This window comes from Apium graveolens, chromosome 7 (genome assembly GCF_009905375.1).
Source record: "Apium graveolens cultivar Ventura chromosome 7, ASM990537v1, whole genome shotgun sequence".
In the NCBI taxonomy this organism is placed as follows: Eukaryota; Viridiplantae; Streptophyta; class Magnoliopsida; order Apiales; family Apiaceae; genus Apium; species Apium graveolens.
In genome coordinates, this window is record NC_133653.1 from 8,420,866 (window position 1) to 8,446,314 (window position 25,449).

The window sequence follows — 25,449 nt, forward strand, 5'->3', positions numbered from 1 at the left end:
AATAATTAATATAATCACTAATTTATGATTTTTACTCCGATTCATTCTCAACTTTTGATCTTAAATTAGTAGTTCAACAGATTATATCTTATTTCTAATTTTCACGACGCTTGTTTTTCCTATCCTTTTAACATCCAAAAAATGCAAAACAAAATTTGAAAAAATAATACAAATAATTAGTGTTTTAAAAATGGGAAATCGGTGAATATCGATCGATCTACCAATTTGGAATTAATTGAAAATCGGGAATTAATTAGAGTAAAAATCGGATGTATTATAATATTAAATTATATTTAATATATTATTATGATTATGTTAGTTATTTATTAACAAATATATATTTATTATATCATAATTAATTATTCATATTTAAATTAATATAATATTTTAATTTTAATAAATAATTATATATACTCCAATAAAGAAAAATTCGTAAGGATTAATCAAATTTCAAAAATCAAATCGATCGGGTACTTTGTAAGGGATTAATCGGTTGAATCCAGAATTTTTAGAACCGTGCAAATAATCCGAAATAGAATACTTCATTCGTTCCAAAATACAAGACCATTTGACTTTTTACGCATATTTTAAGGTGAATAAAATAGATAACTCTATAAATTATTTTTTAAATTTTTTCTTTCCGAATAAAAATATACATATTAAATTTTAATTTAAGAAAAAAAAATTAGAAAAAAATATGCGTAAGTAACTATGACTTTACGTGTTATATTTTGGGACGGCGAGAGTAAAAAAGAATAAATATTTCCATGCTTAATACAGTGTATATATTCAATTCAAACAAACAAACAGGGTGTTAAACTGCTAGCTTAGCCTAGGGTTTCAAAACCCCCAAATCTCTCTCTCTCTCTCTCTCACACCCACACCCACACAATGGCGAACCGTACGGACCCGGCGGCGAAGAACATAAAGGGCACGAATCCCCAAAACCTAATTGAGAAGATTCTTCGAAACAAGATTTACCAGAACACGTATTGGAAGGAGCAGTGTTTTGGATTGACTGCTGAAACGCTGGTTGATAAGGCGATGGAGCTGGATCATATTGGTGGTACTCATGGTGGTAATCGGAGGCCGACGCCGTTTATGTGTTTGGTTACGAAGATGCTTCAGATTCAGCCGGAGAAGGATATTGTTGTTGAGTTTATTAAAAATGAGGATTATAAGTAAGTGTTTGTTTCTGTTTGTTGTGTTTTTGAAATGGTGATTGTGATTGAGTTTGGAGAGAGGGAGAGAGTGAGAGTTATCGTTTTTTGAATTGCCAAAGTGTACTTAAGCTTATCAGAGAGAGAGAGAGATGAGAGCGAGAGAGAAATTGCTTACTGTAATTGAGCTTATCACTTAGAGACAGGGGTGATCATCAAACCGCACAAACCGCAATAGAAAGAGAGACATAGAGAGAGATGGAGGGAGGGAGAGAGAGAGTTATTGTTTTTAAAATTGCTATCCATAATTGAGCTTATTTGTGTGTGTGTGTGTGTGAGAGAGAGAGAGAGAGAGAGAGAGAGAGAGAGAATGAGGTTACAAGTTAGAGATTGTGTATATTCGCGTGTCTTGCTGTTTTAGTTTGTGAATTACCGAAAAGGAAAACGAAAATTACGAGTGTATACTGTGTGATTAAGTTTGTTGTTGAAGTTGATGGCAAACGAGGATTACGAGTCTAGCATTTGTGTTTTCTAATTTTTAAACTCTAGCTGAGAGAGAGGGAGAGAGAGGGAGAGAGGGGGAGAGAGAGAGAGAGAGAGGGAGTATGCGTCTAATTTAAATCTATTGACAGACACACAACACACTTTATGTTATTTATTTATTTGTGATTTGAAGTATACATACTCGTGAATTGTTTCTTTTGATTGGCACATTGTTATTGAGTCAGTTTCATACACAGTAGTATACTGCTAAGTTAATGTTTTATTCATGATATATTCACACACAGAGACACTCTGCATAATAGTATTATTTACCAATCGGAGTGTATGCTGTGTAATTTTAAGTGTATTAACACAGACAAACATGATACACTGGCTTAGTGTATGCATATTTGTATATGTGTCACTTCTATAATTTTCGTGCTGTAATTGAGTTTTGAGAGGGAATGATATGAGTGTAAAAGTCCGTATAGTTTTCAAACGAGTCCGAACACACACATAGTATGTTGATTGTTTTTCAAATTAAAAGTAAATAGATGTTATTTTACTTAATTTAATATTACTCTAATAAAATTTAAATACAACTCATAAATCGTTGCTTTTAAAAAATGTTTTTTTTAACTTTAAGATAATAGACGATGGGATGAATACTAAAAAATAGTTAAACCAATGATTTTTAGTTTAAAATTAATCTACTATTACTTAATTATTGCTAAAATAATATTTTCCATTTTATACAAAACAATGTCTATAGAGAGTAGAAGTCAATTCATGTTAGTACTTGAGATTTAATGTATAAAATTTTAATAAATAGTTATATAATTATTTAGTGAATACCAAATCAATTTAAAAGTAAATAAATGTTAATTTAACTCTATTTAATTAAATTTAGATACAATTCATTAATTACCTTTAAAAAAATTAATTTAAAAGTAGATAGATGTCTTTCAATTTAGAAGTATAGAGGTGTTAGTGTTTTGGTGGACATTAACTAAAAGATGTTGGTGTTTGACTACAATAATAGTTTATTACAAACAACGAAAATCATAGCATCACTTTTTAGGTAGCTTGGCGCTTAGTTGGGCATTTTCCATTTCAAGAATGGTGATTTCCTTTTCCAGGGTCCTTATGTAAGTTTTCCAGGGTCCTTATGTAAGCAAGGGAAGACCGGAGAACATAGTGCTTAGTGGTAGTGAGGGGGGTGACGATCATGAGAGCAAGAATGTTGTCATTAAGCTGATCCTGGTATTTCTTGGCAACAGACTTATTTCTTGGCAGCGGACTTAGGGAGGAGAGCTTGCTCATCGAGTGGTAGACGCCGCCGCCGGGAGACTTAGGGAGGAGAGCTTGCTCAGCGAGTGGTAGACGCGGCGGCGGCTGCTTCTTCTTTTCATTTTGCTGCTTCATTGTGATTTTGTTGGTTGTTTTTCGTAAAAGTCATAAGCACATATATACAATATATACAATGAGATGTGCCCTAATGATCATTCTTACTACTAGCTATCATTAAGGCAGATCTCATTGTTGTGGCTATATATGTGCTTGTGACTTTGGTGAAAAACAACCAACAAAAGCACAATGAAGCTGACAAGAAGCGGCCGCTGCCGCGTTATCACCCGCTGAGCAGGCACTCTTCCCCAAGTCTGCTGCCAAGAAATACCAGGATCAGCTTAACGACGACATTCTTGCCCGTGTACCACCACTAAGCACTCTGTTCTCCGGTCTTTCCTTGCTTACATAAGGATCCCGGAAAAGAAAATCACCATTCTTCAAAAGAAAATGCCCAGCTAAGGGCCAAGCTGCCTAAAAAGTGATGCTATGTCACAAGTCCGTAATATTATGTTACATGATATACTAGCTTAGAGTATTATGTATGCAAATATGTATATACGTCACTTCTATAAATTTCGAGCTGTAATAGAGTTTTGAGAGGGAACACAATGTACAAGTCCGTATACAAGTCCGTACTGTATTGATACGAGCATTGTTATCACGAAGAACTCAAGCGCCGAAGCCTGACTTGTCGTCGACTAGTTGATGTGAAGGTCGCCCGGCCTTCATAACCTAATTTGTGGTGTACCATGCTTATCTTGAACTTATTATTCTATTACTTTAATTTAAATCATAAAACTAACTTGTTCAACTATATTATATATTAAATATAGTAATTATATGTATAATGAACACTTTGTCGACTTTTTACGACTAGTCGGGAAACTTGTCGACTAGTCTTCACGAAGGTACTCGAGGGTCGACTTGGCGCCGTGATAACTTTGGATACGAGTCTGAACACACACACATACATACAGTATGTTGGTGTATTATTTGCAAATGGAAGTACAAGTTATTGTTACTTATTTAATATTAGAATCTATTGATCAGAGGAAATACTATATGCATAGAAGTGATTACTGTATAGTATTTAAAAATGCACAGTATATATGTTGGTGTTTTGGTTGAGAATTGAAATGAAATGCTTAATTGTTACTTAATATTGAATTGCAGGTATGTAAGAGTTCTTGGAGCTTTTTATTTGAGGCTTACTGGGACTGATATTGATGTTTACCGTTACTTGGAGCCTTTGTACAATGACTATCGAAAATTGAAGCGTCAATTAGCTGACGGAAGTAAGTTATTTACTACTCCCTCAGTCCCTTCCAATTGTTTACATTTTTGAGGAAGTGTCCGGCACGCATTTTAAGGTGCATAAAATGTATAGTTATGTAGCTTATTTTTACAATTTTCTTTTTCTGAATAAAAGTTGAATGTTTTAATTTTTATTCAGAAAAACAAAATTGTAAAAAAAATTACGGAACTATACTTTATATGCACCTTAAAATGCGTGTCGGACACTCTCTAAAAAATGTAAACAATTGAAAGGGACGGAGGGAGTATTAATTTTGTTGAAATGGTTTTTTTTTTTGCATTTTGCTCAAGTGGTTGTTATACACCTTCATAAAATTATTGTTGTTCTGTGCTAAGAAAATGATTTTGTCAGGTTTTGCTCTGACACATATGGATGAGGTTATTGATGAGCTTTTGACGAAAGATTATTCTTGTGATATTGCTCTGCCGCGTATGAAGAAAAGGTAATTTTTCTTATAATTGTTCCACGTCTTCGTCTCTTTACATATATATCAGAATATTTTGTTATGTAATATGTTTGCTGCATCGTTTTACTTTTCCAGTTCATCTTAGATTGTATTTTTTTTTGCCAAGTCTCGTTTCTGTTTTCAACTCTGCATTTTTGTGGGTGTGCGAGACAATTGCTTATTTGGTTCTAAAACATCATGCCCATGGTTGGTGGGCCGGGTTGCTTATTTGGTAACTGTCTCTTTTTTCTTCCGCTATTGCTTTTCTTCAGTTATTTAAAATTAAAATCTTAATTGCAGATGGACTATCGAAACTATTGGTGCACTAGAACCTAGAAAAAGTGCACTTGAAGATGACTTTGAGGAGGAAGAGGAAAAAGACGAGGATGATCATATCATGGCTGATGTAGAAGATGCGGATCATGACAAGGTAAATAACAATATCCTCTGATGAAGTGATTTTTGTTCAAGAAATACTGTTTGTGCTTCTACTTTCTAGATGGATAAAGTTGTTTGTTATGGTCTTATTCTGAGCTTACATTTGTTGATTTCTCTTTTACCGGTACAGGCTCATTACCGTGGACGCAGCCCTGCCAGGGAAAGAGACAGAGAAAGAGGACGAGACAGTCATAGATACAGGTATATATTTCTCCTAGATGTTGTGGTTTACTTGACAAATTATATTAGGCCTGTATGTATAGGTTACTAGTCTACAAGTCGTGAAAGCTGTTGTTAAATTTCACCAACACACTTGCACACACGTTGAAACACATTCACCTAAAAAAGATATATGTGCAACTGTTTTAGCTATTAAAGCAACAGAGGCATAAAACAGCTTCCTACAATGAGGTATGATCCTGCCAGGTTTCTCTATACTGACAGTGTATGGCGAGAAGTATGATGGATCACACAGTCCTGCTTTTTCACATTTTAATTTTGTAAACTTAAACTTGCTTTTAAAATCTTCACTCACGGTGTGAGTGTGTATGTTATGATCTGGGCTCCATATTGGTTTCACAATCAAATCGAGTTTGAGCACTGTGGCCTAGAAATAGAATGTATTATGCATAAACTGGAATTAATATCGTGTCCCTCTTTTTCAATGGTTTTGTTCGGATGGGGATTGGGGTGGAGATGGGGTTTCTGGCTTGTTTTTGCGCACGTAAAATTGTAAATGTTTAAAAATCATACGTGTACTGTTTGGTTTACTTGTTGATCATATTAAATTACTGAAATGCGCTTACTGTCTTGCAGAGTCTCAATAAAAGCCAACGATAGTAATTTTTTCTCATCAAAAGTGCTTTATTAAATGTCCTGCTAAATTGTTTTAATTTTCTATGCAAGTGTTTGCAAAGTTATTCTGCAAAATGGTATTTTATGGAATTAATTTGTATAGACACCGTTTGTATCGTTGTAGACTCTTAATTGTTTCTGTGTTTGGAGCTTAACCTTCCATATATTTTGTTCTTTACATCCTTTTGCAGGGACCGAGATTATGATCGAGAATATGATCGAGATTATGATAGAGACCGTGGAAGAGGGCGTGACAGAGACAGGGACCGTTATCGCCTGAGAGATGAAAAGGACTATGGCCGAGATAGGGAGAGAGAAAGGGATAGAGAAGGTAGAGAGCGAGATAGACGAGATAGGGACCGTGTTAGGCGGAGGAGTCATTCAAGAAGCCGAAGTAGAAGTAGGGATCGGAAAGATCGTGATGGAGAAGAACGCCGTAGGAGACATCGTGGAAGTGCTAGCCCAAGAAAGCATGGTGATGGTCTTGAAGATGGTACCCGTGATGACGTGAAGAAGAAGGAAAGGAAAGAGAAGAAGGAGAAAAAGGAGAAGAAGGATGATGGAACGGACCACCCAGATCCAGAAATTGCGGAAGCAAACAGGCTTAGGGCATCTCTTGGGTTAAAACCGTTGAGAATGTGAGTAGATGGATGCTTGAAATGAGGTTAATCCAACATGAATTAGAGGTCAAACAGATGTACTAGATTTAAACATTGATTGTCCCATGACTTGTATACTTGTGTTCTTGAATTGACCAGGCTTGTTGTGCTTTTGTTACCCCATAATTTGAGAACATCAGAGTCTGTATTCTGAAGTATGATACTACAAGTCAGTGATGGTTCATTGTACTGTATATTGATGAGCAGTCATCGGAGATTTTTAATGATTGATTTAGCTATCTGACTTTTCTGAAGTTTGCTAATATAGCCAACTAAATGGGATTTTTAGCTCAATACATTTTACATACGTTAACAATTTTTTTCTTTTTAAATTATTGACTTATTTTTTTGATTAAATATGTATTTATATATTTTTTATACGGTGAAATATATTAATGAACTTACCAAAATGTTAAATATGTATTCATATATTTTATATGATAAATTATATTAATAAACACACCAAAATTTTATGATTACTTGAATAATCTTTAATAGGCTTCCCATAAATATAAGAAATAACATTAATTTAATTGAAGTGAAAATTTTAATATTCTATAATTGAATAGGGTCAAATTAAATGTATGAATCGTATAAGAACATAAAATATGGGTACAAAACTGAAAAATGAATTATTTAAAGGATCAAAGTCGATGGAAAATGTTATTTCAACCTGGAGAGAAGACTATAATATAAAAAGATTAAATGAAGTTAAAAGAGAGAGGAACATGGATATTTCAAATAACTGCCGAAGTAGAGATGCATGTTTGATGTTTCCTAATGAACAATAAAAGTTTCAATAATTTGCTAGTCATGTTCTTAAATGAAAAAAACTGAACATTGATTGAAGATCAAACTAATAGTTTGTAAGTTGTATGATGATGTCTTTCTCATGTTTTACTACTACAATTTTCAGTTAGTTCACATATGAACTTAACCAGGCGTACACCGTGATTGCACGGAGGCAACATGTCAGTTCTAGCAGAAAAGTGTCTTGCTACTTCCTCGGCTGGGATTGATACAGAATGACACCTGTTGCCGCAAGAGAAGTTTACAGGTTTCCGAGCACATGCAAGAGCTGAAATTAAAATATTCTAAAAATATGAAACCTTTTGCTGCAAAGAACTTGTCGGTCAAGAAGCTAGGCAAGATGAGTTTCAGTACTTGAACTTTCTTGAATCTTCTTAATGTTTAAGCCAGTAGTTTCGCAACTGAGCCATGTGCAAGAGTATCTCATCGCGGCCTTGATTGGTTACACTGCTAGTCATGATCCAAGGTGGTGCTGCTTGAAAGAACTCTTGTATTAACTCTTGAAAATCTTGCACATTTTCTTCAGGTGGTTTTCCTCCATTCTTTTTCTTTTTTCGCTTGTCACATTTTGTAAAGACTAAAGTCATAGGAATCTGAAAAGTAAGAACCAGCATATGTAAGCTTAAAATTTAGCAGCTTCTAAAACTGCAGGCACAGTACAGTTTTATGATGAATTATCAAGTCAGTTTCAGTGATTCTAGGAGTCACTAATGATGATTTTTAAATTATTATTTCTATATTGAGGAAATTATTAATCGAATTTAAAGTTATGATTAAACATAACAGGGGACAGCATTGCAATATCATATTGTTATCATTTTACATGACTCTGCAAAAATATAGAATCTTTAAAAAAAAAGAGAAAGAAAATGGTTTTTTTTGCAAAACTTCACGCACAGCATAAACAAGCAGAAGTAGGATTCTAATCATACAATTAAGTTGCAGCAATCGATGCGTAATAAGAATGCAGAAGAACCTTATCTGTCTTCTAAATTCAAAAGTAAATGCTGATGAGTACCTGGTTTTGACCCAGCCAACTTGCATATTCAAGATCAATTTTCTTGGCCGGAATGCTAGCATCAATGAGAAGAAAAACCGAGACTAGAGTTGATCGATTCAGAAAATAATCTTTAGTGAACTTGGCCCAATCTGTCCTAAGTTCTTTTGGTGCAGATGCATAACTGTTTAATGTTTAAAAGATTTGAGTCAGTGGGTCAACCAACTGTCAAGACAAACTGAAAATTAACAGTCATCCTAAGCCAAATTTTTATGAACATAAATTTTCAAGTCTCAATGGAGCATGCTTTGGAGGCTCTTAACATATTGAAACAGTTTGATATATACTGAAATACAAATGAAAAGTTTAATTGATCTGAGATGGGTAAATAACACAAAAAATAAACGAGTTTAGAATCTCATTCTACAGGCCAATTTAATGTAACGCTTTGTACTGGTGTGTTCTAAAAAGTACATAAAGAGAACAAAGAGCTATACCAAAATCCATTCAACCGCTATACGATGTTCTAGTACACCAAAGTTTGATGTCTACTCCGACAAACGTTGAAATATTTCATTCGTTTAGTTATTTTATATTTTCCCTTCAATTTAAACGAACAGTGTTAAGAGAATACTGCTAAATCCACAAAGTAACAGGAAGCACAAGGGTCCTTGAAATTTTGAATATTCTTGTTTTTAAACCAATCAAAGACACTTGTACACTTTCCTGTTAGTTATACTTGAGAATTGATATATTATGTTATGTTAGAACCGATACATACCCAAATCCAGGCAGATCCACCAGATACCAACTATCATTAATACGGAAATGGTTGATGCATTGTGTCTTTCCTGCAAGGAGGCAAAACATTAATATACATATCAAAGTTCCATTACAAAAAAAAAATCTACCATTAATTCTTCATACAGTAAATGTCTATCTAAATCTATCAATGTACCTAACTTGTACTACATTTGCATTTAAAGTCATTCATTTGCAGATTTCTGAATCTTTTTTTATATTCAGGGTCTTTTGCTTAATTACTTGGGTATCATTTGAGAAATATGAATTCATATTACATATGTTTAAATAAAATGAACGATTAACAATATATTCAAGCCATTGTGTTTTCTAAATCATTTAACTCAATGTTCTCTCCATGTTCTAGTTTGTCATCATAATTTAGTCCATGACAATTCCAAATTGCCTCATGCCCCATTTGGAAACCCGGGCTTCATTTGAAATTCTGGATTTGATCAAATAACATGTTTGGAAATTTGGATTTGGATTTTATTTGAAATCCAAGACATTGAAATATTAGTATAAACATGAGAATTTGAAATGACAACTCAAATCCTGTTATTTGAAATCCATCATTTAAAATAAAATAGATGTTTCCAAACACCCTCTCATGTCAAACCTCGTGAATTCATTCACGTGGTCTTTAGTAAAGTTTAGTAAAGATCCTTATGTATCTAAACCCTTGTAGAAGGTCAAATTCTAATGTGAATCATTCAACTTGTTTCACTAAACTAAAAAATTGAAAAGTTATTGTTCCAGAATCATGACAAAAATTATTTATTGTAATAATTAGCAAACATCAATGTCCTTGTACTATAGGCTCATGACAGTGCAAACACTTCAGAACTGTTCTCATCCTACAACAATAATGTAAAATTCTGGAGTTTTATCAATTAATATACACCCCCAAGTCCAACTATGAGTATTTGTTTGATCAATTTTTCCGCAGGACAAAAGGGGTTCTTAACGAGGGGCCCAATATGAGGATTCAAATCCATAACCATGACTGTTCACGGGGAGGGGAAAGGAGCTTGATATTTATAAGTGATGAGGAAGACGTTAATCAAATGGATGAATTATATGGCTCGTGGGTAATTCAAACTATAGAGCATTTTTAGGACAAACATATAGCTAGGCATTTTAACAAATAATTCAGTAATCTGTAGAATGTTTCATATCCTGACAAGTAATTTATTACTCCCTCCGTCCCACTGGGATGTTTACGTTACTATTCGGCACGAATTTCGAGTCTTCTATAAAGTATAGTTTCATAATGTTTTTTCAAAAAAAAATTTTTTGAATAAAAGTTTAAACATAAAACTTTTATTCAAAGAAAAAAAATTTTAAAAAAAAATTATGAAACTAAACTTTAAACGAGCATTGAAAAGCGTGCCGAAAAGTAACGTAAACAATCCAGTGGGACGGAGGGAGTACTTCCAAATGCACAGTACCCCTTTTTAAATATCCCCAGTGGATTCTTCAAAAGGCAGCCATAATTTGTCTACAGGAAAGCGCCAAATAAAGTTCCTATATCTTTTCTATTATTCACTTTCCTGCTTTGACTTCTTCCTACCTGAAAATAAGGAGCACTTAGTTTCCTGACCCCAGACCTCCGGTCTACCACACATGACACGTTACACGTATTGGCATGCCAGTACAGGTATCCATACGAATAAAGGAGGCACCTGCCCGACACTGATATATTAAAGAATTAGATAAACGTCATTAATGTACTAATCTACCTCATCCTCTTCCATTGATTTTTATCATCCTTCAAAGAAACAACATTTCTCCACTCTGCTAGATAGACGCCCAAAACCCAATATAACTCTCCACTCTGCTAGATAGACCCCAATACCATTACCCAACATGACTCAATCAGCTCTGTTTTATTCATACTACCAATACAGAGTTACATTTCTTTCTACCTGTTGTATCATCTTATCTTTGACTCAACTATCTAACATCACATAGTGTTATTACCCACTCTTCAAAAAATTTAATGTGCTAGTAGAGGACTATAGAGGCTTAATCAACTCGTATATATTAATACTTCGACTCCCTTGAAATCTCACATTCTCAGATTGAAGAGGGGGCGTGGATCAAAGACCACCTTTAAGGGACAATATCCAACCTTAGTTTCCAAATTAAATTTTGTAAAACATAATATAGGGTACCATGTTCAAACTGATACCCCAACTCCACAAAAAACACACGCTGTTGCCAAGGCCCAACGGAGGACTAATTGAAACATATATTTTTATTTTTTTAAGACTACATAGTTCACCTTCTACTCAATCCCTATCAAAGTATCAATACATAAGAATGATAAAGATTCAACCTTTACATTTAAAAATCATCAAGAACACCGAAACGGAAAACAGTTACATACACGTATTAAGGTACACTACACACCACTTAATTTGATCAAATCATCATCTACATTATCAGTATATAAAAACAACAACGACTCTATCTTTACATTTAAGAATCACCAAGAACACCGAAACCAATAACAGTTATATATATGTATTCTGGTACACCACGTAACACTTAATTTTTATAAATTACCATCTACATTATCAGTATATAACTAAACAATAACAAAGATTCAATCTTTACATTAAGAAATTACCAAGAAAACCGAAACAAAAAACAATCACATATACGTATTCGAGTACACCACACCACTTAATTTATCAAATTATCATCTACATTATTAACATAAAACAACAACAAAGATTCTGTCTTTACACTAAGACATCACCAAGGACAATATCTAAGTAATCGTATAGACATCATACCGGGCTTCTTGGAAGTTAAAGCCAGCTTCTTTCGCCTAACAAGCGAATTCAACAAAGAAGATTTCCCCACATTAGACCTCCCAACAAGAGCAAACTCAGGAGCACCATCAGAAGGACAACTCTCAGTATCAACACTACTTTTTATAAACTCAGCCTGACTAATCTGAGCATCTCTAGCATACTTACTAACCACAATATTAGACCCCTTCAATATTCTTGGCACATCTGTGGCTGAAATCTCAGTATCAGGTGGAACAAACAGCTTTTCAAGTGAAATTTGCAGATGGGGTTCTTCAGAATTAGTAGTTTCTTGATGGGTAAGTGATGGAATTGTGGAAGTTGATGAAAAATGTGAGATTTTTGGTGGGGAAATAAGGGTTGAAGAGACTGAAAATTTGGGTTTTGTGAAGAAAAAGATTTGGGTGTGGAAGAATGGAGATTGGCAGATGGGTATGGATAGTCTTGGGAGATAATGAGTTATTAACATCACTTTTTTGTTGTTGTGTGTATAGATTGTATGTGTATCTTTAAGAAGAAGAAGCTGCAGTTGGGAGGTTTTGTGCTCAAAGTAAGAGAGGAGTGTGAAGGGTTTGGATATTTTGATTTGCCAGGTTTTTATTATCTTTTCCTTTTTTTGGTAGTACATTTTCATAATTGCTAAATGTAGTAAATAATTGCTTCTCGCAGTAATACGTAATTACTATAATAGCCTTCCTCATTTTCTGTGTAACAAAAATAACGGTGCATGTTTAATGTTATACATTTGCTTCTTTTTAGTGTAAATCCGGGATTTTTTTTGTTTTCTAAACTTGTTCCTATCCGTTTGTAATTGTTATGCTTAGATAGTAAGAGTCGTCAAATTAAAATTTTGATATCTATTTTGGAAGTTTTTAAATTGATTCAAAATATTTTTTATAAATTATTAGTTGAAAAAAAACATTCTTTTTTATAAAAGCAAATTTTAACAATCTTAATAAAATCTTGAATGTCAAATACTCATTCCGTCATGTTCAATTGTATACAGTTTTTTCAATGTTTGACACGAATTTTAAGGTGAATAAAAAACACATTTTCATAACTCATTTTAAAATTTTCTTTTTGTGTATTAAACTTCAAATATCAAAATTTTATTTAGAAAAAAAAATAAATTAAAACAATTTATGCAAATATGTTATAAATGAGCGTTATCCTCGTTCTCAATGTATATTTCGTATGAGACGGCTGGAGTACATAATATGTAGTGTTGGATATATTAAATTGATAGAAAATTTCGATATTCGTCTGAAATATATTTAATCATATCCGGAATAAAAATGATATTGAAAAAATAAATAGATATTTTAGTATAATTTTAAAATATAAAAAACTTATATTGGAAAGATAAATAAAAATTATGTTTAAATGGAAAAAAATGTAAATTGAGTAATTTGTGAGCTAAATTTAAAATGTTCAAAATACTAGTACTAGTATAGTAATAAAAGCAGCGAGTTGAATTCTATGCATATTAGATTCACGAGGCTATGCATTTAACACCTATGGGGTCTTAAGAGTAATTTGCAGTTACTGCACGAACTAAATTTTTAGTGCATTTAGCACCACCCTACATTTTTTGCTAATTACTCCCTATTAACTTTGGACACTATTCATGCTAAGCAATTGACTGTTAATTTACGTATATAGTAATGAATATAGTAATGAGTGATCTTGTTGGATTCGTATTTATGAGTATTTTAATATAATGAAATTTTTATATTTAATACTATTACGAAATTAAAGATATTGATGACAAACGTGTCCAATACAAATATGAAATATTTTTAAGACGGAGGGAGTAATTACGCACAAGTCCGATTTCGGAGCTCAATCATTGCATAAATAATATTTTGCTGGCATGAAAAAGTATTCATTCATAAGATATTTTTCAAAAATATCTTAATATTTTAAATTTTATTTCTTCCGAAAGTATTGCTTTTTGGATAGACTATTAAAGAGTCACAATCACCCTAACAACACATAATTAAAAATAAAATACTTAGACAAAAAAAAGACAATACTTAGAGCATCTCCAAGGGGAGTAACTATAATTATTAGCTAAAATAATATAAAATAGATATTATCTAAAATTTGTTGAACCTGTAAGAAATTTTGCTTTAATGGTATTAGTTATAATGATTAGTTATATTTAAAAAAATAATTTTGATTTGTTAATTTTAAATTTCAACACTAATATTTTTAATGGCTACCTTTTGATAAAAAAATGATTGTGAAATGAATATTATAAAACATTGATTATTTTTTATTTAATACAAGTAAAAATAAATTGTACAATTCATAAAAACATATTTAATGATATTATATAGCTAACAGCTGCATACCGTTGAAGATGCTCTTAAAGGTAATAATATAATTCCATTTAAATCCAATTTATTAGATGCAATAAAAAGAGGAAGTTATCAAAATACATTTTTTTGTAATTTTATTAATTCTTATTTTTTTGTAGAAATATAATTTTATTATAAAAATATTTACAAAAATATGATATTTTATAATATATTATATATATAAATTGCATTTATTTAGAATTGTGCAGCTCAATCAGCCAATTTTTTTTTGTTTTTTTTTTGAATAAATCAGCCAAATTTTATTTTATTGAATGAACTAGATTGAATTTAATGATGTTCAAGTGTTTGTTAAGGCCTTTATGAAAGTCATATAACTCAAAGAAAAGGATAACAAATTGAAAATACTACTGTCTGTGACACGTTTGATAAAAACAAAGAAGCTTGTTTTTGTATCAATACAATCAAGATCAAGATCTCCATTCAATTCCCACTAAAAATCAACTCAAACCCTCCATTATAATTCATTAAATTTATGTATTTCTAAGCTCAATATCATCATGCCTCTTCCACCTACATCTCAGAGATCTGCCTCCCCTTCTCAGCCTTCTGGGTATTTACGTACACACCCATATATAAAATATATTTCTTTCTTTCTTTATGTATTGCTTTATATGTAATTCTTGCTTGAGTTTTAGTTGTTTTCTTGCTTAAAGTTACAATCTTTATCATAATTTAGTGCTTTTTCTTGATGGGTTTTGTAAATTTTAGTGAATTGTGTTGGTTTTAGTGTAAAGGTTAGTGCTTTAGTAGAATGTAAGTGATATAGGTTGTATAAAGCAAGGTTTTGAAAATTGATAGGCTGGTTTAGTAATTCGGATGATGGGGAATGTGGTGTACTTTAACTCTGCGGGATTATGTAAAACTTGATTTATTGGTAATGCAAGTCGTACGTTGATTACCAAACATTAGCGTATATAAATGGTTGATCAAAGTTTAAGTTTGTCAGATAATTTTATTTTTAGTCTGCAAATTTGTAGTGTTGCCCCGATGTTTTCATTCAAGTTGTACTATTTTTTTTCTGAATTTTACGATAAAAATGTGTTTTAATGATTTGAATTTCACAAATTGGAGAGTTTTGTTTCCGAAAAAGTAGTGAACTTTAAGATTGCAAGAAACACCTCTTTAGTTATGTTTAGCGCGTGGAAATTAGTTATTCTAGGATCTGGATTGTAAGCTGATACCAATTGTTTTTATCTCTTTACAGGAAAGGGGAAGTTTCAGACTTGAAGGCGCAGCTAAGGCAGTTGGCTGGGAGTAGAGCTCCGGGGACTGATGACTCAAAGAGGGATCTCTTTAAGAAGGTGATATCTTACATGACCGTCGGGATTGATGTCTCATCGGTATTTAGTGAAATGGTCATGTGCTCAGCAACATCGGATATTGTTTTGAAGAAAATGTGTTATTTGTATGTTGGAAATTATGCAAAGTACAATCCAGATCTTGCGCTTTTGACTATTAATTTTCTTCAAAGGGATTGTAAGGATGAAGATCCAATGATACGTGGATTGGCGTTGAGGAGTTTGTGTACACTTCGTGTCCCAAATCTAGTGGAGTATTTGGTGGGGCCACTAGGATCTGGCTTAAAAGATGGGAGTAGTTATGTGAGGATGGTTGCATCTATTGGGGTTTTGAAGTTGTATCACATATCTGCTTCAACGTGTGTGGACGCCGATTTCCCTGCATTGCTCAAACATTTAATGCTAAATGACCCAGATGCTCAGGTAAGACTTTATTTTGTTCATATATCTAAGTATTTTAAATTCTCATAACTTCCATGGATAATTAATATGATTATGTGCCATGGTTGGTTCTATCTCCCAATTTCACCTTAAAGTTTCCTAACTTTACCCGTCTTTGAACTCTCATACACAAGAGCCGTATTGGAAGGATGATGATACTTGAAATGGGGTTTTGGGAGGAGATAAGAGAGAGATTTAAGATGTCCATGTATATGGGAAAATACGTATGTGTGGTTGTATATCAGACTAGCAACCAGTTGGTGCTCAGCTCGAAAAATGGAGGATTGAATCTAAAAAAGTGATAGGCAAAAAAAAGAATCTAAAACAGTCAAACTTGATATGTTTGAGATACGCCATAGGGCCTAGTCATGAGTGGTGGGTAAAAATGTTAGCCCTAACGAGATTGGGTAAATCGGGCGGTCTCCTGTAATTAATTGGGTATTTTGGGCAATATTTCTATTGTTTCTCATAGTTTTATATTAGTTTTCTAATTTTAAATATTTGTATTATTTAAGAAAAAAAAATATTCTGGATTAATATTCATTAGTTTGTCTTTTAATATACCAATTTACTGTTACAATAAGTTTTCTTTAATTTGAAAAATAACCTTGCAGAATTTAAAACGGTTAGTTAAATTGCACGGAAAATCTTGAAAGGCATGCAAAATGTGGCATACTTAAAAGTAGTGAGATGCAAAACGTATATACTTAAACTGTAGATTGTGACCAAAAAAATGCAGACTGCAATTTAGTCTTGTTTTAAACTGTGAAACAGTACATTATGTAATTGTCTTAAACTTGGATGGAGCCTGGAAGCACCTTGTGCTTATACTACCAGAGAGAGGGAGGGACGGAGACCAAACTAATGGTAAAACACCCCAAAGTCAAGTCTGGATTCAAATCTCAATTAAGTTAATCGTTTGCATCATTTATGAATCAATGTGAACTGCCTGATTGTTTTGTTTTTTGTGAACCTCTAATGGAAATGTATTACTATTATTCCAATTATTAAAATACTTGTGCAGGCTTGCTACAGTGCTTTACTTTTTCAAATTGTCATATTGTCAATATATCTTTCTAACAATTTCTAATGATAATGTAGTATGATGATTCTTTTTAGGTGGTTGCAAACTGTTTATCATCACTACAAGAAATATGGAGCTTGGAGGCAAATACTTCTGAAGAAGCATCAAGGGAGAGAGAAGCATTGCTTAGCAAGCCAATTATATATTACCTTCTAAATAAGTACGCCTCCTTGACTCCTTATATTATCATTAAATGATGATTGATGATTGAATATTTTTTTTATTGTGGTTTCCATGGCCATATCCTCTATGTTACCTCTGATCAGAATGATGAAACCTTGATTTTCATTGCAATTTGAAAAATTAAAAACAAGGAAGCATTTTTCATCTCCTCATCAAGAATTTCCCTTAAAATGAGTTATGAAATTATAAATTTTAGGAGGATATTCTCAATGGCACTATTTTGTACTTGACTTTTCTGGTTTTTCCTGTGATAATGGCTTTTCCCAGTGGTACCAGTGGTAATAATTAATATATCCCTGATTGCAAATGATTATTAGATAGAAGATTATGAAATGAGGACAATTCGAGGGAACACACTGAAAATGACAAATGAAGAAGAATTTCCTGATCTGCATGTTGCTTCAAGATTAATGAAGCGTATCAACAGGAATCTCCCCAGTACTTGTGTTTGATTAATCAATAATGGTTAAAATGTTTTTTAACCTTAGCTAAAAGTTAGGGTATTGGGCTTATGAAGTCAAAAGTTTAGGTGTACCATGAGTTTGTCAAAAATGCTAAATGGTACCACCGGAAAGAACTGATACCAGAATGGTACCTTAGAGAATATATTATTTTTGGTGCTTCTAAATGCTAGCCTTACAATCACATCGAAGCAAAAGTTTGCAACAATTCGTAACTGTGCCAGTCCAAAAGCAATGTAAATATGGAATAGTTACATTGCATTGTTCTTTAATGTCAATAATCATCTTGTGTTTTCGTATTTCTAGTGCTGCACTCCCTCAGTATATTATGTAATTATGTTATATTTTTCCGGGCCCTCGGGGATAGGGAGTTCATTTTTGTTTAAATCAGAAATTTTATGGAGCATATATCACTTTTACAATTCAAAGAGTTTTTTAAGCCCACAGATTCCCCCCCTTCAATTTTGTGGTATTGTGTTAATATCCTTCAAAAGCAGCTTTGTTTTAATGTCTGTCTTTGATATTGATATATTTAATTATGATGTGCAGGATCAAAGAGTTTAGTGAATGGTCACAATGTATTGTTCTTGAATTAGTGTCCAAGTATGTACCTCCAGATAGCAGTGAAATTTTTGACATTATGAATCTTCTTGAAGATAGACTTCAACATGCAAATGGGGCTGTTGTGTTAGCAACTATCAAGTTGTTTCTACAACTTACCTTGTCTATGACTGATGTACATCAGCAGGTACATAATTTAATCTTGTTCTACAAAATTGAAGGCTTTAAAATTGGAAAAGCATGAGAAATAGGAACGAAGTTTTTAAGTACATCTTTAAAATTACACTTAAGACATCTTCGAGAAGTCTTATGTAGGAGAGTTGTAAAGGAGCAAGGGAATAACCAGCAATTAATCCACTCGTTCAAACAATTTTATATATTTAGGTATTTAATTTTATTAAACAGGGAAATCGAAGGTGCAACGGACATCTTAACAGGCGCATATGATTATCTAAAGAGAGGGAGTAGCTACATGGACACCATTTATGATTTACCTACATAATTAACCTGTTACCCTAAAACATTACTTATACTTGCAACATTACAACTTGTTTCATTATCGTTGTTATGGTGGTGGTTGTTTTCGTGCTATCAAATTAAGAGAAAGTTGGTCATGTAGAAGCAAGAAACTGTAGTGATGTTGCATATTGATACTCTATAATAAAGAACATAATGCAAATTTATGTATGAAAGACTTGAATTAAATGAAAAAATAATAAGTTAAAGCATTTAACAATTGAGTTGTCGTAAGTTAGCATAGACAGGTCTGTAGATGGTAAGATATGATGTAGCTCTTCTTGCAACTCTAGCTCTAATATTATGTGCAGTGATGTTCATTCTTTCTATAAAACAACTGATATGGAAGTTACTAAATCAGGTCTATGAGCGCATCAAAGCCCCCTTGCTTACTCAAGTGAGCTCAGGAAGTCCGGAACAGTCCTTCGCAGTCTTAAGCCACTTGCATTTACTGGTCATGCGTGCACCTATGCTATTTTCTTCTGATTACAAACACTTCTACTGCCAGTATAATGAACCATTTTATGTAAAGAAATTGAAGCTTGAGATGTTGACTGCCGTGGCAAATGAGAGCAATACTTATGAAATAGGTATTACTGTTTGTTTTTCCCTGTAAATTTTGCAAATCAAGGTAGCACCATCTCTTGGTTAAACTTTAAAAATTTCATTCCATGTCTCGTGTCTTATCGAAAGCTCTCCGAACACAACTAAGTTGAGTATTTTGCCAAATTCATTTCAGTGACTGAACTATGTGAATATGCTGCAAATGTTGATATTCCTATGGCTAGGGAATCAATTCGGGCTGTCGGGAAAATAGCCCTCCAACAGTATGACGTTAATGCAATTGTTGACAGGCTGCTTCAGTTTCTAGAGATGGAAAAGGACCACGTGACTGCTGAAACTTTGGTAACTGCAGATCTGTTCAGTTCTGGAATTTAGATTCTTGGAATATTATCCTCTGTACTTTAACATTTCAATGAAATGAATCTTTGTAATCTCAAATCTCTTCTTATAGGTACTTGTGAAAGATCTTCTTAGAAAGTATCCACAATGGAGCCATGATTGCATTGCAGTTGTTGGAAACATTAGCAGTAAAAATATTCAGGAACCTAAAGCCAAGGCAGCTCTTATATGGATGTTGGGGGAGTATGCTCAAGATATGCAAGATGCTCCATATGTTTTAGAAAGTCTAATTGAAAACTGGGAGGATGAGTACTCTGCAGAGGTAACCATGCAGTTCATGTTTTTAACATTAAAATTAATTAACACCTTCAAAACTTGTGACAGTATCTTCTTAACACAGACACACACACACACACACTCAAAAAAGGAGAAGAAGAAAACTGAATTTCTTTGCTTTCCTCTAATAAAATCGTATTAATTGCAGTTCTCCTACCTCTAAATTGTAGTTCATACATTTTTTTTTCTTGTGCATTGTTTGCTTTTGTCAAATAAATTCAAATCAATTGCAATTCTATTGATGCAGTTGTCTTGCCTCTAATTTATATTTGACACCTTTTTATGCACATACATCCTTTTCTTGTTGCTGAGTTGCTCAAGTAGATAAATAGGTTTATCTTAATTTTAGTTCGCTCTTAAATTATATTGTTATTATCTGTATCTAAATGTAGAAGCTTTGAATTTTATTTGATAATAATTCTTCAATTATAATTATATCTTTTATACTCCAAAAGAGTGAAAAAATAGGTCTATCAGTTTACTTTCTTACAACATGAGTATTGACTTGTTGGATAGATATAAATTGTTGTCCATCTGTGTTTGTTTTATAAACACTGGTCTACTAATATAGTCTATTGCGATATAGGTACGTTTGCATCTGCTTACATCAGCAATGAAATGTTTCTTCCGAAGACCTCCAGAGACTCAGCAGGCCCTTGGAGCTGCATTAGCAGCTGGTATTGCGGATTTCCATCAGGTTCGGTTTTTTCCGTAAGCTCGATTAGTATCATGCATTCTATGTCGTACCTGTTTTAGACTAGTTAATGAGCTGTTAAATTTTGGCTGCAGGATGTTCATGATAGAGCACTATTCTATTACAGGCTTCTGCAATATAATGTATCTGTAGCTGAAGGAGTTGTTAATCCTCAAAAGCAAGCCGTTTCAGTCTTTGCTGACATTCATAGTAGCGAGATAAAGGACCGCATATTTGATGAATTTAATAGTTTATCGGTTGTATACCAGAAGGTATGTAGATTCTCTCCATCCGTATATCTCCTTTCATTGGTATAATAACTTAGCTGACAGTATTTTTTTTCAGCCTTCCTACATGTTTACTGATAAGGAATACCGAGGACCATTTGCATTTTCGGAAGAACTTGGAAATTTGTCTATCGGAGTTGAAGCTCCAGAAACCATAGTTTCGTCACAGATTGTCGAGGCCAATGATAAGGATCTTCTTTTAAGTACCTCAGAAAAGGAAGACAACAAGGGTCTCAGTAACAATGGTTCTGCATACAATGCTCCTGCTTATGATGGTTCCCTCTCCTTGGTTGCTCCACAGGTTCAGTCGGATCTTTTGTCTTTAGATGCCCCACTGCCATCACATACTCCACAGACTAGCTTGGCCATTGATGATCTTCTTGGTCTAGGAATGTCAGTTGCATCTACTCCTCCACCTCCCCCTACGCTGAAGCTTAATGCTAAAGCTGTGCTTGATCCGAACACATTTCAACAGAAATGGCGCCAACTTCCAGTATCTGTATCACAGGTTTCTTGTCAAACTTTGTTTGTACTTTCAGTATTTTGTTGCATTTAACATGTACCATGCCAATCTTCGCCATCCCTGCGGGCATTTCCCAAGATTTTATTCTCTTTTTGTTTTTCCTTCTGGCTTCTTGCGAAGAATTTCATTTTTTTACATATGAAGCTGTCTATCCCTTATATTCACTTCTAGGTTGCTACAAAACGTGTGCAGAAGTCTAATGTGTGATGCAGTATGCAATTCTCACAAAGTTATAAAGATTTGTTGTTGCAAAATTAAAATTCTTAATCTAGGCAAAGAATATGGTGTAATTTTCTGGAGCTGAGAAGTTTATGAGGATCATCGTCTTGCTTATGAGTTGCCAAGTAATCATAACAATGTTTTTAAAGGAGAGAGGGGTTCTTGTCTATTGCCTTCGACTAACCTTGTCTCAAAAAAATTAGAAATATCGAGGAAACCCCAAAAACAAGAGCCAAAATAATCACAAACAACGAAAACCCTAAAAACACAACTCATAACGCCGACCCAGTTCACAATCCAAATCAACTTCTTTTTTTTCCTCGTGTCATTTTGAAATACTTGTAATGCTAAAGTTACAGTGAATCTAACTTGGGCCTTTACCCTAGACAAGGATAGACTACTCTGGTAAATTCGTAAATGGACTACATTGTCGCCTTTGTACTTTATACCGACAGGACTTCATGTTCTTCACACCTTCGTTGTAGTTCTCTTCTGTTACCGTAATTAAACATTCTTTTATATGATGTTTTGTCCTGTAACAGTTCCCTTTACATCCTTTTTCGGGGGGGGGGGTTGCGGTGCTAATCTTCCCTTGGTGACTCCATTAATGAGACCTGAACAAATCTTGTATCCTTTTTCAGGATACCTCCATAAGTCAACAAGGAGTGGCAGCTTTGACAAATCCACAATCCCTTCTGCGGCACATGCAGGGCCATCTCATTCAGTGCATCGCTTCTGGTGGTCAATCTCCAAGCTTCAAATTCTTTTTCTTTGCACAGAAATCAGAGGGGTCATCAATATTCCTTGTAGAGTGCATAATCAACTCATCTACATGTAAAGCACATTTGAAGATAAAAGCGGATGACGAGAGCTCAACCCAGGCGTTCTCGACATTGTTCCAATCGGCTTTGTCCAGCTACGGGTCCAGCTACGGCATGCACTAGACATTTTATATGGATCTATGTTGATAGAGATGTAGTGGATTTCTGCCTTGTCATTTTGATAAATTGAGATTACTTGTGTTTTGGATGCTCTATGTTCTTGGTGGTGTTGAAAACTTATTGTATGTTGTATCTTCTTATAGCAGTTTAAGCAATTAAAGGTACACATTTGCAGTTGTATATTCTCCATACGAAAATGTTGAAACCATTTCATGCAAACTGGCTTTATTTTAGGTGAAGCGTCTTAGTAAGGGTGTGTTTGGTATTGGTATTGCTATTGCTGTTGCTTTTCGCTGAAAATTAAAAAACTGTTTGGTAAAATTCAAATGCTGATTTTGGGAAAAGTATTTTTGACCTAAAAGCTGCTGTTAGAGAAAGCAAGTAGCTCCATATTTTTAGAAAAAGTTGCTTTTCAGTTTTTGCGGGAAGCAGATGCTAATTTCACTATCAAATCTTACAAAAATATTATTATTTTTAAATTTTTTGCATCAAAATAGATACATATCAAAAAATTACCAAATAGTAATCTGATTTTTACAACAACATTTTTTTCAACGACACTTTTTCTAACAGCATAACAATTTTTAACAGCAATCTCAAACAGAGCCTAAGATGACACATGCATATTTTTAACAACAATCTCAAATACAGCCTAAGATGGCACATGCATGTGTTTATGAGATTTGATTGTGAAGATGACACATGCATGTGTGTATGTGTGATATTTGATTGTGATAAAAAATTAAAGCTTATGATCAATTTAAGATGTTATTTTTTTTATTAATTAGACTTGTATGCATTATTATAATTGTGTATATTTTCTAATAAATTTTAGGATGAGCGAGAATCGAACAAGGAACTCGGGATAGACAAAAGATATGCCCTTACTCACTTTAGCTAATTTAAAATGTTATTTAATAACGGGAACATGACATATTTTGGTTAATCTCAATTTTGGTTATCTATTCTTGTGATTGTTACTTCATAATTAATTAATCAGAATTGTAAGATTTTAATATTAAAATAATGCACTACCCAAATATTTTTGTTATTATTTATAAAGTTTATAGTGTTTTTTGTTAGGGTCTACATAATTGTGATTAGAAATGCAGAGACAACCCCAGAAATTTAGATAATAAAATTTTAATTTTCGAAAAGGAAAAACCTCCTCCAAGCCGCCCGCACACCTGAAAAAACAAAAAAAGCTTTACTGTATATTAACTATGAAAATTTTAAATAATATTTTTAAAAAAATGGCAAGGAAAAAATGGAAAGGAAGATAATTCTTAACAAGACTAAAAATATATCGAAACAAGATTAGAAGTAAACAAAGCAAAAATCTAACCAAAAGGAAATCCTTTGGTTAGAGATGAGGCAAATTCATTATGCCCGTGAAATTTTAAAATAGATAACTTATGATTTAAAATAAATAAATATCTTATAAGTGATAAGTAGATTAATACTTATAAATTATCTGATTGTTTGGATAATTTTACCTATAAGTCAGAATTTTTTGTACTTAAATGAATTAAAATAAATAATTCTTAAAAATAATTATCTTAATTTATAAATTTTAAATTAGATTAACATTTTAAAACTACTATTTCAAAACTGAAGCTAATAAAAAAGTTAAAAATCAAAATAAGTTGAGAAAAAGTACGTTATACTAACATTTAATTTATCAACTTATAAGTTGTAAATTCAACTTATAAGTTGAGTTGACAAACATTCATTAATAAGTTGTTGCTGGCTTATAAACTGCAAGTAACTTATAAGCCGTGAAACAAACAGGCCCATTCTACAATTCATTATAATAGACAAAATTAATTATTAACATACACTCCTGTGGAGGCCCAATAAGTCACCTTCTGTGACACAATTTTTCATAACTAGAAGTATAATTTATAAAAATTTCTGATGAAATTAAGAATAATTCTAGATAAAAAAATAGAAACAAATGACACGTGCCGTGATGTGATTTACTACAAATCAATTAAAAATAGTGGATTTTTACCAATAAAAGATCCCAAATTGTTAGGTCACTTATGTCACATCATTTAATACCAAATTTTGATATCCAATCTATACATTCTAACTATTATACCCAAAATTTGGCATTGGGTCAAATGCGGGTTAACTAGAGTCAAACTTGGCGTCGCGTTGCAAAAGGGGAGATCAGGACGCACCCATCAAGGTAGGACGCGCCCACCATGGTTGGAGTGTTTATTGAAGGATGGTCATGTGGCAAAGAAGTTTGAGGTACGCGCCTGGGAGGTAGGGCGCGTCCTATCTCTGTGGAATGTCATGGGAGGTAGTTGCTGAAGAAAAATACAGGCTTCATGCAAGGTCAGGACACGCCCAGTGTCCTAGGACGCGCCCTATGTTTGGGAAATGCATTTTTAAGGGTGAGCTCAGGACAAGGCATGCATGGAGAGGAGTAATGGAGGGTTATTTCTACTAATGTATTTGTTGTAGGTACTCTT

At 33.2% G+C, this 25,449-nt stretch overlaps 3 protein-coding genes across 3 annotated transcripts; 2 read left to right on the forward strand and 1 right to left on the reverse strand.

Annotated features, from left to right (window-relative positions):
* Nucleotides 1-807: 807 nt before the first annotated feature.
* LOC141671942 (uncharacterized) lies at nt 808-6,946 on the forward strand. The gene is made up of 6 exons (XM_074478397.1): nt 808-1,181; nt 4,167-4,288; nt 4,660-4,750; nt 5,054-5,183; nt 5,322-5,392; nt 6,238-6,946. Exons 1-6 carry the CDS (start codon nt 892-894, stop codon nt 6,686-6,688), a joined length of 1,155 nt encoding a protein of 384 aa, XP_074334498.1. The 5' UTR covers nt 808-891; the 3' UTR covers nt 6,689-6,946.
* A 575-nt stretch (nt 6,947-7,521) lies between these two features.
* Nucleotides 7,522-12,725, reverse strand: LOC141672870 (GTP-binding protein At2g22870). The gene is made up of 4 exons (XM_074479559.1): nt 12,118-12,725; nt 9,294-9,363; nt 8,534-8,696; nt 7,522-8,108 (listed from the first exon to the last, which is right to left on the reverse strand). Exons 1-4 carry the CDS (start codon nt 12,602-12,604, stop codon nt 7,890-7,892), a joined length of 939 nt encoding a protein of 312 aa, XP_074335660.1. The 5' UTR covers nt 12,605-12,725; the 3' UTR covers nt 7,522-7,889.
* Nucleotides 12,726-14,856: 2,131 nt separating this feature from the next.
* Nucleotides 14,857-23,146, forward strand: LOC141671231 (beta-adaptin-like protein A). The gene is made up of 11 exons (XM_074477394.1): nt 14,857-15,069; nt 15,724-16,240; nt 17,378-17,502; nt 18,536-18,734; nt 19,425-19,653; nt 19,803-19,969; nt 20,079-20,288; nt 20,889-20,999; nt 21,092-21,268; nt 21,342-21,791; nt 22,667-23,146. Exons 1-11 carry the CDS (start codon nt 15,017-15,019, stop codon nt 22,967-22,969), a joined length of 2,541 nt encoding a protein of 846 aa, XP_074333495.1. The 5' UTR covers nt 14,857-15,016; the 3' UTR covers nt 22,970-23,146.
* The last annotated feature ends 2,303 nt before the right edge of the window (nt 23,147-25,449 follow it).